At 48.3% G+C, this 13,172-nt stretch overlaps 1 protein-coding gene across 11 annotated transcripts in view; it reads left to right on the plus strand.

Annotated features, from left to right (window-relative positions):
- Window positions 1-13,172, plus strand: part of LOC102141936 (signal-regulatory protein beta-1) — a 108,793-nt gene that overhangs the window by 62,368 nt on the left and 33,253 nt on the right. For 5 of the 11 annotated variants that reach the window (XM_074004948.1, XM_074004950.1, XM_065522910.2 and 2 more), the window contains exons 1-4: window positions 1,192-1,337; window positions 2,313-2,432; window positions 8,843-9,875; window positions 12,697-12,770. Coding sequence is in view for 7 of the 11 variants with exons in the window: in XM_065522910.2 (XP_065378982.1) it covers window positions 12,746-12,770 (25 nt within the window). In the remaining 4 variants the exon portion in view is untranslated. Of the gene's footprint in view, window positions 1-1,191; window positions 1,338-2,312; window positions 2,433-8,842; window positions 9,876-12,696; window positions 12,771-13,172 lie in introns of those variants that run through there. The other 6 variants (XM_074004952.1, XM_045362648.3, XM_074004946.1 and 3 more) reach the window with 2 other exon arrangements.

Consider the following 13,172-nt stretch of genomic DNA (forward strand, 5'->3'; position numbering starts at 1 on the left):
TCTCGTTCTCCTTCTTCTTCTGACAGAGTCTTGATCTGTCACCAGGCTGGAGTGCAGTAGTGTGATCTCAGCTCACTGCAACCTCCGCCTCCCAGGTTCAGGCGATTCTCACACCTCAGCCTCTCGAGTAGCTGGTGGCATGTGCCACCACGCCCTTGTATTTTTAGTAGAGATGGGGTTTCACCATGTTGATTAGGCTGGTCTCGAACTGCTGACCTCAGGTGATCCACCCCCCTCAGCCTCCCAAAGTGTCAGGATTACAGGCAGGATTACAGGCATGAGCCACCACGGCCGGCCCACTTACTTATTTACCTATTCATGTGTTTAATGTCTGTGCTTCCCACTACAATGGCAGCTCCACTGAAGGCCGAGTTCATCTGTTTTGTTCACAGCTGAATCCCCAGCCCCAAAACAGTACCTGGCACCCAGGAAATGCTTCGTAAATATACGCTGAATGAAGGAAAGAGGGTCTGGGATATGGGAGGCTGGAGGTGTTCACACCCTTGCTGGGTCTCCGACTGGGTGAGACGGTGAGGAGCTCCAAGATGTTTTCCACTTCCCTAACCCCTCCCACATACAGACTTATTTACTCTTGGAAGCAATGCTGCAAGGGAAGTATTATCCAAACCATTTTACAGATGGAGAAATTGAGGCTCAATCAGAGAAATGATTTGCCGTTCTCAAGGTCACCCAGCTAGTAAGTGTCAGAGCTGGGATTTAAACCCAGGCCTCCAGAGCTCACTTGTCATGCAAAAGGGACCCTTAGTGCTTGCTAGCTCTGCCCACCCAAAGGCAACAGCTAGAAGGTCCAGAAGGTCCATTCACAATCTGTGTGTTTCCCCTTCAAGGTCGGGGGTGTCAGCACCAAGGTGAAACTCACACTTAATTCACAACTCCCAGTTTTGTCCATTTCAGTGAAAACTTTCATGTTATTTTAACCCAAATCCCCTGTCGACTTCAATGAAAGCTTTGAATCCATGAGGAAGGTCAGAAAGGGTTTTTTGGAGGTAGCACAGGCGCCCAGTGGAAATCATATTAGCATATTCATTATCATCAGGGCCCTTTGAATGTGTTTTTGAGCTGTTCCCTTCAAGTGACTGGAAACAATGGCTCCTTTCTGTTCACAAATTCCTGGGCTTGAAGTGGGCTGTGGCCAGCTCCTGTGTGCTTCTCTGCACTTTCCAAATGGTCACAGTGAACCCGCGTTGCATAAGGTAACGGGGAGGATGTCATCCACTAGGAGTGCTGGTGGTGAATGAGGCGCTTTGTCTGGGTTTGGAAGAAATATCTCCTCAAGTCACTTAGGCAGCTGTGGTGGACCCCAAAGATGGGCTCAGGTAACAAAATATGTTGTTAAACTGTCTTCTAAGGAGGCTGGACCCTATTAACAGGAGGTTCCTAAGTGTGGCAAAGAGTCGGGGCTGGGGCTGGGGTAACAAGGTAGTTGCTCAACTCTGGCAAGCGCCAGGATCACCTAGGGAGCATTTAGCATCAATCAGTGCCCAGCACCACCTCACCAGGCCATCTGGACGCAAATCTTGGGAAGTGGGGGAACAAACAGGCATCAAAGGTTTGTAAGTGTCCCCAGATGCAAATAGGCAGCTAGTAAGCAGAGCAGAACGTCTCTCTCCTCCAATCAGAGGGAAGGAGAAAAGAGAAGTTGTGGGTGGGGTATAGTGGGGAGGGAGGGCTACGGAAAATCCTCTGGGCATGTGTTGGGAAAAGAGAACTTCAGGGAAAATTGCTTTTTTTCTCTCTCTCTAAAGAAAATTCTCAAACTGCAGAAAGTGGAGAGAACAGTACAGCGACCCTACATGCTTGTTACCAGCCTCACCTGTCACCCACATGGAGTCCTTCCCATTTGTGGGGTTTCCAGGTGTGTGCCTGTCCCAGGGAGGCCATGTGGCCCGCTGTCCCAGAACCTTCCTTCTGTGAAGCCCACGCCACTCCCCAGTGATTCTGACAGTAGATCCTTGGTGGGAACACAGAGCCCCAGCTCTCAGCCTGGACAAGCTTTGACAGAAAAGCCAGCAACTGGGACACAAGTCCTTTTGTATTAAGGGAAAAAAAATAGTTCTAATTAAAAAGAAATCCCCACCTATTTGGACTAATTCCTCCATGACTAGTTTCTCCTTAGTTCTCCTGTTTTTGGACAGGGCCTGAGGCTGATTTCCCCTGAATAGGATCAAAGAAGTGAGGGGACTAGTCAAGGGCTTGGAACACTCAGAGGGTGGCTGCTGGGGGCGTGAGAACTGAGTAGGGATGGCTCCAGGAAGTCCTCTTATGTGTGCTTCTTTGTTCTTTTGACAAAGGTTTGCTGAGCACCTACTATGCGTCAGACGTCGTGTTCTAGGTAAGGGGGATACATCTGATGGAAGAAGGTGCTTCCCTAGACGTAGCTTACATCCCAGTGTGGGAGATGACAAGAAACAGTAAGTCAAATCTACCGCATGTCAATAGATGGTGTTAAGTGCTACAGAGAAAGTTAAAGCAGGGAAAAAGACTGGGGAGGGTGGTAATTTTTAATGAGGTACCCAGGAAAGGCGTCTCTGCAGACCCACACAAGTGAGAGAGGGAGCCGTGCCGGAGGGGCACTCCAGGCAGAGGGCACAGCAGACGCAAAGGCCCATGGGTGGGAGTTCTCCTTCCAGGAGCCGTGAGCACCCTTGAGTGGTTGGAATAGAGGAAGGGCTGGGGAGAGTGCAGGGAGGTGAGGTCGGGGAGGCAGGTCTGTAGGGGAAACTGAGGAGGTCGGACTGTGTGACTTAGGAAGCCTTTGTTTTTCCTTTGAGTGAGAAGGGCAGTGATGGGTGATGGGTTTTGAGCAAGAGGATTGCAAGCTCTAGCTTAGGTTTTAACAGGACATCTCTGCTGAGTTCAGAACAAGTTGTAGAAGGCAGGCCAGAGGCAAGAGGAGGCTGTTGTGTTACCCCAGGTGACAGACAATAGTGGGTCAGACTAGGGTGGTCATGGAGGGCATGGATACGTTTAGAAGGAAGAGCCAATGGAATTTGTGGACTGCAAGAATGTTGGAATATGACTCAGGACAATCAGGGCTGACTCCAAGGTATTTGATCTAAGCAACTAGAATTATAGAGTTGGCATTTCCTGATATGAAAATCCTGCAGAAGGGGTGGGTTTTGGAGGCACAATCAGGAGCTCCATTTTGGACGGGTGAGATGTGACATGCCTGCGTAACACAGATGGAGCTGTGGAGTTAGTAGCTGGGCATGAGGCTGGAGTGGAGGGGAGACGCCTGGCCCAGAGTCACCCCAGACACTGAGTGAGATCACTAAGGGTGTGATTGTAGACGGTGAGATGTGGACTAAGGTTCTGATATAATAGGAACTGGGCCAGGCCATGTCTTCTGGGCCCCGTCACCTGGGGTTGATGGAGGGATGTCCTGATCCTACCTCCCTCTCCATTCACCACTTCCAATTCTTAGCATTTACCCTAAAGATAAATGGGAGAGCTGAGCTAGCCTAATTTTGGTTGAAAAGAGCAGAGCCTCTCTCCTAACTTGAGCCATGGGGGGTTGTTGTAAAGCTACATGCAGGGACTGGAAGGCAGGAATTTTGACCACACATCACAGAATACAATTTAGCTACTGGAACATCATTCAGGACCCAGTGCTCTGGGACTGAGTTAGTTCATAGTCATCTCAGGAGCAGAGGTTTGTCAAACTTCTCCTCCCCCTTGTCTGTCTTGGAATTTTGGCTTACTCATTGCCCCTGTGCCTTTACATTTGTTTGAATTATGTCATCTTTTAGGGTCTTTCAGCTTGTAGGCATTATCCCAGCTCTTTGTGGTCCAATTCAAACTGGCAGCCACCATCACTGCTGATGAGTTTAGTTAATTGGGCTCAGCCCTGCTGGGTGGAACTTCTGTCCCAGGCTGTATCATAGGCTGCTCAGCCTCTATTTTGGCAGTCTTTGGGTCAAGTGGCTCTTCCTGCCCCCATCAGGTGTTGTGGAAGTGTGGAGATATCGGGTAACAATTCAAGGTCAACAACAGTAATGTCAACAGTAATAATAACAGCATGGCTATGTAGACTGCATCAGACAGACCGGGTTCCGGTTCAAGCCCAGCCTCCACCACTTACTATGACCTTGGGCAGCTTGTTCAGCCTAACTGCATCGCCATCTCTACATCTACAAGTGGGAAATAATAATGTTAACTACATCTTAGCATTGTGGTGAGCAGTATATAAACTAATCAAGAAGACTCTTATGGCATATAATTTAATCAGGGCTCAAAAAATACCAGTCACTCTTATGACTATTGGCTGAACAGTTCTTCTGCGCTAAATGAGGTGCTTTAAAGGTGCGCATTCTCATTTGATTCCTTATAAAATCCCAATGAGATAGGTTCTTTTTTCAGCCCCATCTTATAGCTGTGAAAGTGGAGGCAGAAGTGATGTGACTTATCCAAAGGTCCTTCAGCTAGTACAAGATGAAGCTGGGACACTCAAACACAGGTTTGTCTGGTTTCAGAACCGGTGGTCTCACTGTGCCCTCCCCCCTACCCCAGCAGGGCATCTATATGTAAACGCTCACCCTGGGCCACTTCCTCTGCAAGACTGTGGGCAGGAGGCCCCCCAGAAGGTGTAGGGCACTCCCTGATATCCCACAACCCCACCCCCTACGCCAGATCTTTCTGCCTTCCAAGGAGATAATGCCTAGTCTTCTAAATACCACCCTGCTCCAGTGGGACTGTGCCTCTCACCTGCTCTGGCCTACAAAGGCCATTCCTGTTCCTTGTCCCGTGTGGTCCTCAACATTTCAATTACTTAGCAAAGCAGGGATTATTTCTTCCCATGTGACAGATGCAGAAACTGAAATTCACCAAAAGGATGGAACTGTCTCTTCCCCAGTCCTTACAAGGAGCATTTGGAGAAAGGCAAAACTGAACTTGAGAGGAACAGGGAGTCACTGCATGTCCTCGAAGAGGGGTGAGAAGAAGGCACGAAAGACTGGGGTCAGAACAGAGAAGCTTGGAACTGGAGCGGAAAGGTGCCTCATTTACCTGGACCTATGCCCTGCTTAGCAATGTAGCCAGTTCTGCAAAGCCTCCTCCAGACTTGGGGTCCAGTCAGGGTGTAAAGGAAATAGAATGATATGAATTCCTGGTGCCAGTTTAATTTCATGAAATATGCCAGCATAGCCTTGGGGCTTGATGCAGGCTTCCCTACTGAAGGATCACAGCGGGAAGGGAGCATCTGCAGGCTCTTGGCTCACACTTGTCGCCTGTAACCTTCACATACCAGGCACAAGTCTTGCCCATGCACTGGCACTGTCATCAGTAAACAGTCCCTGAGCTTCATATGTATGGGTTTCACAGCACAGCTCTGGAATCTGACAGTCGAGAGTTTGAATCTCAGCCTTGCACCTACGCACTGTGTGGCCCGGAGCAAGTCGTTTAACCTGTCTGGGTTTCTGCTTCCTTATCTGTGATCCTCCCTCAGTGGGATACTGTGGAGATCAAGTGAGATATGTTCGTTTAGTGCTTGACACAGTGCCTGGTGTGTGGCCATTATTGTTCCACACAACACAAAACAATTCGGACACTTGCTGTTGGCATAGGAATGATTAAAAGATATACGGTATAGGAACATAACAAATAATAAAAAAGGAAAGATTATTTTGATGACAGAGTGGAGGATGTGTTAGGAAGGAGAAGACTAGTATTGAAACATCTCTGCTAGGAATAGTGTTTGGCTGTTGGTAGCAAAGAAAAAAAAAAAAAACCACCTAACCATGGAACAGATTTTAGTTGTCCTCAATACCTATGCTCCCCTTCTTCCTTAGTCAACAAAATCCCTAATTTTCATCGGAGTACATGGCATGCCTCCTGAAATAAAGATTACAGTTTCCAGTTTCCCTTCCATATCCTAGGTATGCCCATGTAAGTTCTGGCCAGTGGAAAATGTTGTGTGTGACTTCTAGAAAATGTCTTAAAAGGGAGGGTAAACACCTTCCTCCACCCGTCCTCCACACTGTCTGGAATTTGAGACATGATGACTACATCTCAAGTAGCTCGGACCATGTGATGAGTTAAAGATGGCTGTGGATTCTTTGATCCTCCTCCCTTTGAGAGGAGGAGTCAGTTTCCCCTGTACTTAAATCTGGGCTGACCTGTGACTTCTTTGACCAATAGAGTATGGTGGAAATAATGCCACACCCATTCCAGGCCTAACCTCTAGGAGGACTGGCAGTTTCTGCTATGGCCTCTGGGAGCCATGAGCTGCCATGAAAAAGGTCAAACTACCCTGCTGGAGACAGCCACCTGGAGAAGCCCTGGGATTCCATGGAGAGGCAGAGGGACCCAGTTGAGCTCAGTGTTCCAGCCATCCCCACGAAAGCATCAGGCATCTAAGTGAAACCATCTTGATTCTCCAGCGTAGCCCAATCAGCACCTGAGTATCACTGAATGACTCTAGTCAGTGCTCCATGGATCACTGAAGGATCACCCAGCTGAGCCCTGCCCAAATTTCTGACTCACAAAACTATAGACAATACAATGGTGGTTGTTTGGGGGCCGTTTGTTATGCTGCAGCAATAAATAGCCAGAACAGACCAAGAGGTAGAAGTTGTTTGCTGAAAATGTTGCAAAAATTACACCAGCCCTTTCCTAGCTACCTCCAGATTTCTTGCTACTTTAAAAAAAAAAAAAAAAATTCCCTATTTAAGCCTTGTTAACACCTCGGGCTATTGCTCAGTCCTCAGTTTTCCATTTGTTAAATGGAGTGTTAGCTCCTGTCTTATTACTTCCCAAAGGTGCCTGAGAGGTAGAGTAAGAATGAAGAAGAGAAGGCCTTTTTCATGTAATATAAACAGTGCTCATGTCCCCGAAGATCAGTGAGTGACATAATCAAACAGTTATAATATATTTAATGTGGTCATAATGGGTGTGAACTTATCATGAACCAATTGCAATGGATTTTGGAATCAGACACGTTAGGGCTTGAGGCTCTCAGCTCTGCAAGACAAATTTCTAACTTGACAAATAGGGTCAGTCATTAAATCTCTAAGCCTTAGTTTCCTCATCAATAAAATACAGACGACGTGATTTCCCTCCATTGAGTCTGTGTGAGCATTAAATTAAATGAGATTAATCCATCTATTTGATAAATATTGAATATCTCCTAGGGTCTAGGCCAAACACACTCCTGATATTGGTGGAGGCTGGTGGCCACTCACCCTTAAATCTAAATATTTAAAAGTTATAAATCAAACCAATACCTTCTCTTAAATGTTCTATCCTTCTCCTCAATAAGTATAACTTCTCAGCAGCCTGAAAGGCCAGGATCGATTTGGAAACAGACTTCTTAGATACTTGCACTGACATGTGGTGGTGCTGGGGAGAGCCAGCCCCATCCCCTGGTTGCTCATTTCCCAGCCTATAACCTGCCACCTTCCCTTCTCATCCCCAGCTCCATCCTGTACCGTGCACACCTCACCTGCATGTGTGTAGACATACCAGGCTGCAGGTCCAAGCTCCATCCACACCCCATACTCAGCAGTGCCCCTTGGCTACACCCTGGGTTTAGTGTTCTGCCTCCAGACAATAGACCAGGAAGAGGCCTGGCAGCAGGTTTGGGACTTTTAGGTAGGGAGCTCTGGAATCCTAGGAATCTGTAGTACTCTAGACAAGGAGCAAAGACTTGGATGGGTATATCCCCTTGGCACTGCAGACTCTCTAGCCTATGGGGACGTACGCAGCTGGAGGCTGGCCAGGGCACAGCTCTGCTTGCCTGGGTCCAAGGATGGGCTGGTCAGCCTGTGCTAGGTGCTGCAGGTACATGAGTAGATGAAGCAGATACCACCCTTGCTTCTCCTACTCAAAGGTGAAGACACATCCCTGAAGTCGGGGCCTCAGTCTCAGCCCTATCTGTAAGATGAGGGCTTACCTGATCTGACATCAGGTAATGTTGGAGACTTGGTGAATGTCCTCAGGAATCTCCTAGAAGCCAGGAGGCCAGATGAGGAGGGGCATGCTTAAGGCCTGAGTAATCAACTTCCTCCTTGAACTCAAGGCTGGTAGGGCAGGAAGGGTATCCACCCTCTAGTCGAACTCCATCCACCCAATTCCTTCAGTGGCCATAACAACAAAACTTCCCATCACACCTAGAATGAAAGTCCAGCTCCTTGCTGAGACCTGCAAAGCCTGCTACCCTCAGCTCCTGACCATCTCCTCTCCTTCTTATTGCTGCTCACTGAGTTCCATCCTTATGTTCATGAAACCCCACAGGTACTCTTCCACCTCAAGGCCTTTGCCCTTGCTGTTTTCTCTGCTGGACATGCCCAGCTCTTTGCAAGGCTAGTTCCTCTTATTGTGCAGGCCTCAGCTTAGACACTCCCTTGCATAGAGATGGCCATTGACATCCTTCTAGGAGCAGATCCTATCTAGCCCCAACTCTCTCTTGAGCGTGTCACCACTTTACTTCCTTCCTAGTACAGCCAAAAGTGGTGTAACGGAGTGTGCAAAAGCTTCCACTTGGGGCTGGACTGGCTGGGTCGAACCCCTGCTGGGCCCAATATTCTCAAGTGCCCAGCCTACCTACTGCACACTTGAGGCTATTGTTCAACCTAGTTCCCCACATACTGTTCAACCTGTTTCTCCACATATTGTTCAACTTCCTATTTCCCTTGAATAGATTATTCAACCTGCATTTTCTTATCTGTGCAAGGGAGTGAGGACTACATGACCTAATGTGCATATAGCATAGAGCAGAGCCTGGCACAAGCGTTGCAGTGGTGTTTGCTATGATATCAACACTTGTTGCTATTTGAAATTATTTTGTCTGTATGTTTCTTGTTTACTTCCCTCTTCTCTCTGACAGGCAAACTCCCCACAACAGCCTCCTCAACGCTGCCTCCCACAGTGCTTGGACAAAATAATTACAGCAAGGAGCGGGCACTCCTTATATAGGACATCCCAATGCAGGTGGAGAAACTGAGGGAGAGTTGGAGGTTCCTTGCCCTCGGTGATGCGGTGTGAAGGCCTCCAGGCACCAGCCCCGCCGCGTGAGCCGCCGCGTGCACCGCTTCTCGCGGACCCCAACCGAGCCGCACTTCTCGCGCCGCTACTGCGGGTTTCCGCGGCGCCGGTGTTTTTGTTCCTGGCGCGGCGCGTTTTAGTCGTTCAGGCCGAATCAAGCGAAGGCGGAAAAGCGGCGCGCAGCCCGCGTCAGCTGCAGTTTCGTCCTCCTGGTTCCCGGTGCGCTAACAAAGGCATTTGCATGAAAACAGGAACCCCGTTTGCAGAAAGGACCCGTTGGCGGGGTGCATCGTGCGCTCCAGTGCCCTACCGCTGCGCCCCCTTCCCCAGGTGGGGAAGAAGCGAAGTGTGGAGACTGGCCCAAGACACGGCTCGGCCGGCGGGGACTGGGACGCTGCGGCCCGAGCGACCCCCTTCTCTGCCCCCTTCCCAGGCCGGCGGAAACGGCCGTCTCGGGCGTGGGCGCGCTTCTGCAGACTCATCCGGACCTTTTACCCAGGCGTGCGGCTAGTGCGCCCGGGGCCTCGGGGAGCCGGCGCCTGCGTGCGGATTGCAGCGGAGCGGAAGAAGCGGCGGCAGTGGCTCCTTCAGCACTGGGGCGCAGCCTCCGGGCTCGCCCTGCGCCACTCTGGGCCTCGGTCTCTTCGCATGTTCGACAGGGACGCAAGAATGTCACAACGCCTATCTGCAGGGGGAGGCGGGCTTCCCAGAGGCGTGCCGGCGCGTGGCTCGCAGAGAGGCTCCCTGAATATCCGCTCCGTTGGCCCTTTCCAAAGCTTTTCCTTAGCCGCTTCTCCTTTGGCCCTTTCCAGAGCTTTTCCTTAGCCGCTTCTCCTTTGAAACCCTCGTTTTCCCCAGCAGCCCTTGGAGGCAGGGTAAGTTAAGTCGTAAAAGCAGAGGATTAGGAAGCGGGGAACCCTGGATTCAAATCCTGCTCGCCACTGACTAGCTGTGTAACCACGGGCAAGTTACTCCGCCTCTGGAGGCCTCAGCTTCCTCATCTGTAAAATGGGGCATAACACAGTCCAGAAAGTGCTTAGTTCCGCAGTGTCACAAATCAAGTGTTTAATTCATCCTTAAAAATTATCACTTCCAGCTGTGGGACAGGCGCAGGGTAGAAAGGGGTTTTCTTAAGGTCACAGGCGGGGTCAAAGGCAAACCCTCCGGGTCTTCACAAGTAAGACTTGTGAAGCAGCAAGTCTTCAGCAGCCTGAAGGGCAAGTTCCCCAAATGGTTTTATCCAGCCGGGTAGATGTGAGCGGTAAGGAGCGCCGGCGCATCTCCCCCTCTCTTGGCGAAGACGCACAAGCAATGGCTGGCGAATCTACTGCCTGGAATGGGGTTCTTGGGTAGAGACCATTTTTTGTTCTTTTTTTTTTTTTTTTCCAAAAAAAAAAAAAAAAAGAAAAGAAAAGAAGAAAGAAAGAAAGCAAACAAAGATGCAAACAAAAACGGAAAGCCAGAGCCTTTCATGTAGGAGCCAGCCTGCTATTCAGGGCCGACCACCGTCTCTCCGCAATTCCTCCCCAGGAAGGAAGCCTCGCGCTGCCCTCCAGTGGCAGGCGAGGTAGTGTCGCCTGGGCGAAGCTCACAAACAAGGTTTACCAGAGAAATCAGCTTCACTCTGCGCGGGTGGGGACTGTCGGGGAGAGAGCAGAGAAAATCGGAATGGTTCCCTGACTGCTGTTTTTTCGTCCCGGTGGATCTTGGGAGTCTTGGAAAGAGAATAATAAGGCTCTCTGAATTTGAAAGGCATAGGAGTTTTTACATTCTGGTTTTGTTTATTTTTGAATAGATAACACATTTACACGATTCAAAAGATAAAAAAGAAGATAGCCTGAAAAGGAAGTCTCGCTTCCACTCTTGTTCCCCAGGCACCCAGTTCCCCTTCCTAGAGACAGCCATTGTTACAGGTTTCTGTGTACCCTCCCGGAGATAGTCTATGCAAATACAATTATTTTACAGGATCAATAGTAGCTTGCCCTATATACTCTTCTGCCTCTTGCTGCTTCGCTTAAAAATGCATCATGGAGTTTGTTCCATGTTGATTCACATGGGGCTGCCTCATTCTTTTGAACAGCTGCATAATATTCCATTGTTTGGCTCTCCTGTAATTATTTGATCAGTGTTCTATTGCTGAGCCTTGAGGCTGCTCCTAATCTTCTCTAATCACAGTGTGTTACGACAAATAACCACCTACATGCATTGTTATGCCTAGGTGCCAGTGAGGCACATAGCTATTGCGGTATAACAAACCACTCCAAAATTCAGTGGCTTTAAACAGAAAGCTTTTCGTATTGCTCATGTGGGTCAGCTGGGTAGCACTGCTGATCTGGGCCAAGCTCAGCTAACTTTGCATTTGCTCCTTGTGTCTTGGATCAGAGAGGGTGAGTCTGCTGGGGCTGGTGTATTTGGAATGGCCTAAATCACATGTCTGGCCTAAATCACAGTAGTCGACTAGCTATCAGCTAGGGTTAGAGAGGTGTTCAGGCTATGTGTCCCTCAACGTCTGGCTACATGCAGTGCCTCCTGAGACTATAACTGGTGTGAATTTACATCCATTACATTCTATTGGTCCAAGCATGTCACAAGCCATCCTAGATTCAAGAGATGGGGAAATAGAAATCACTTCTCCCAGGGAGGAGCGGCAAAGTCACATTCAGAGTATGATGCAAGGGCCCTGAAGCACTGCAGTCATTTAAAAATATATTTATAATATTATAGTTAGCATTATGTTGAAAAAACTTGATAAACATTACCTTTGCCATTACCTGACAGACGTTACCTCAAGCCTCAAGGCTCAGCAACAGAAGACTGATCAAATAATTAACAACAACAATAATTAACAATAACAATTAACAATAATTTCAACAGAAGACTGATCAAATAACCAGATGATCAAGGTTAACATTAAGTGATACTGATATTGATAGTATATTTTCTCGATATAACTTGTTGAGAATGACGCTGTACCTCTGTGGTTTTCCTCCCCCAAACCAGTCTGATAATAACCCCAATCTAATAATGAGAATAGCCTCATATAATAGCCGCTATGCACAGCCTCCACTTAAGGGATGGGGAGTTATGCTTCACTTCCTTAAGGGGGCAGTTTGTAATAAGTTATTTGGAATTCTTCTGCTATTTGTTTATTCAGTCATTTGTTATATCCATGTGCACTCATGGATATTTATTTTGTACTTTTCATTGTAATCCAATACTATGTTATTTATATTGTTGCTTTAAATTGTTCCAGTTTTGGCGCCTGGGAGCTCTCTCTATTGGCTCCTGTGTCCCTTTGTCATAATTTTTTGTTATGTTTTTTTTTTTTTTTTTTGAAACGGAGTCTTGCTCTGTCGCCCAGGCTGGAGTGCAGTGGCCGGATCTCAGCTCACTGCAAGCTCCGCCTCCCGGGTTCAGGCCATTCTCCTGCCTCAGCCTCCCGAGTAGCTGGGACTACAGGCGTCCGCCACATCGCCCGGCTAGTTTTTTTTGTTATTTTTTAGTAGAGACGGGGTTTCACCATGTTAGCCAGGATGGTCTCGATCTCCTGACCTCGTGATCCGCCCGTCTCGGCCTCCCAAAGTGCTGGGATTACAGGCTTGAGCCACCGCGCCCGGCCTTGTTATGTTTTTGAGCCCTTCCTTACTTTCTGGCACTAAAGCTGCTCCAGACTCATCTTGCATATTTTCTTCCCAGCCTTAGAATCAGCCATTTCTCCAGGGAGCCTGGTTCCTTTCACCGGAGAATGTTATTAGAAACAGATCTGAATGGTGAGTTTGCATGTTGCTACTGGGGACCCACTGCCAGGGAGCAGGGCTAGGAAATACGTGTACGTATCCTAGCCTGTGTACACATATAACTGTAATGATTCTGTATCTATCATCGGTATCTATATTAAGTTAAACATGAGCTCATGCTGCCATCTCTGATTCTGACACATTCATACTGTTCATTCTATCCTTCTCCCTTTGCTTATCTATAACCTTCCACTTCAGCAGTGAAAAACCTGGCTCCTACCATCTGCCATCCATTTACTTAATTGTTCAATGTTAGTACACTTGTACTGGGGTTTCAGAATTGTCAAGTGCTACCCCTGTGAGAAACAGCTTCAGCTCTACCAACTGGAGGGCAGTGCTTATGGACAGCTCTTTTGGTCTTTAGCCTTCTTGTTT

This window comes from Macaca fascicularis, chromosome 10 (assembly GCF_037993035.2).
Source record: "Macaca fascicularis isolate 582-1 chromosome 10, T2T-MFA8v1.1".
Classification (NCBI taxonomy): domain Eukaryota; kingdom Metazoa; phylum Chordata; class Mammalia; order Primates; family Cercopithecidae; genus Macaca; species Macaca fascicularis.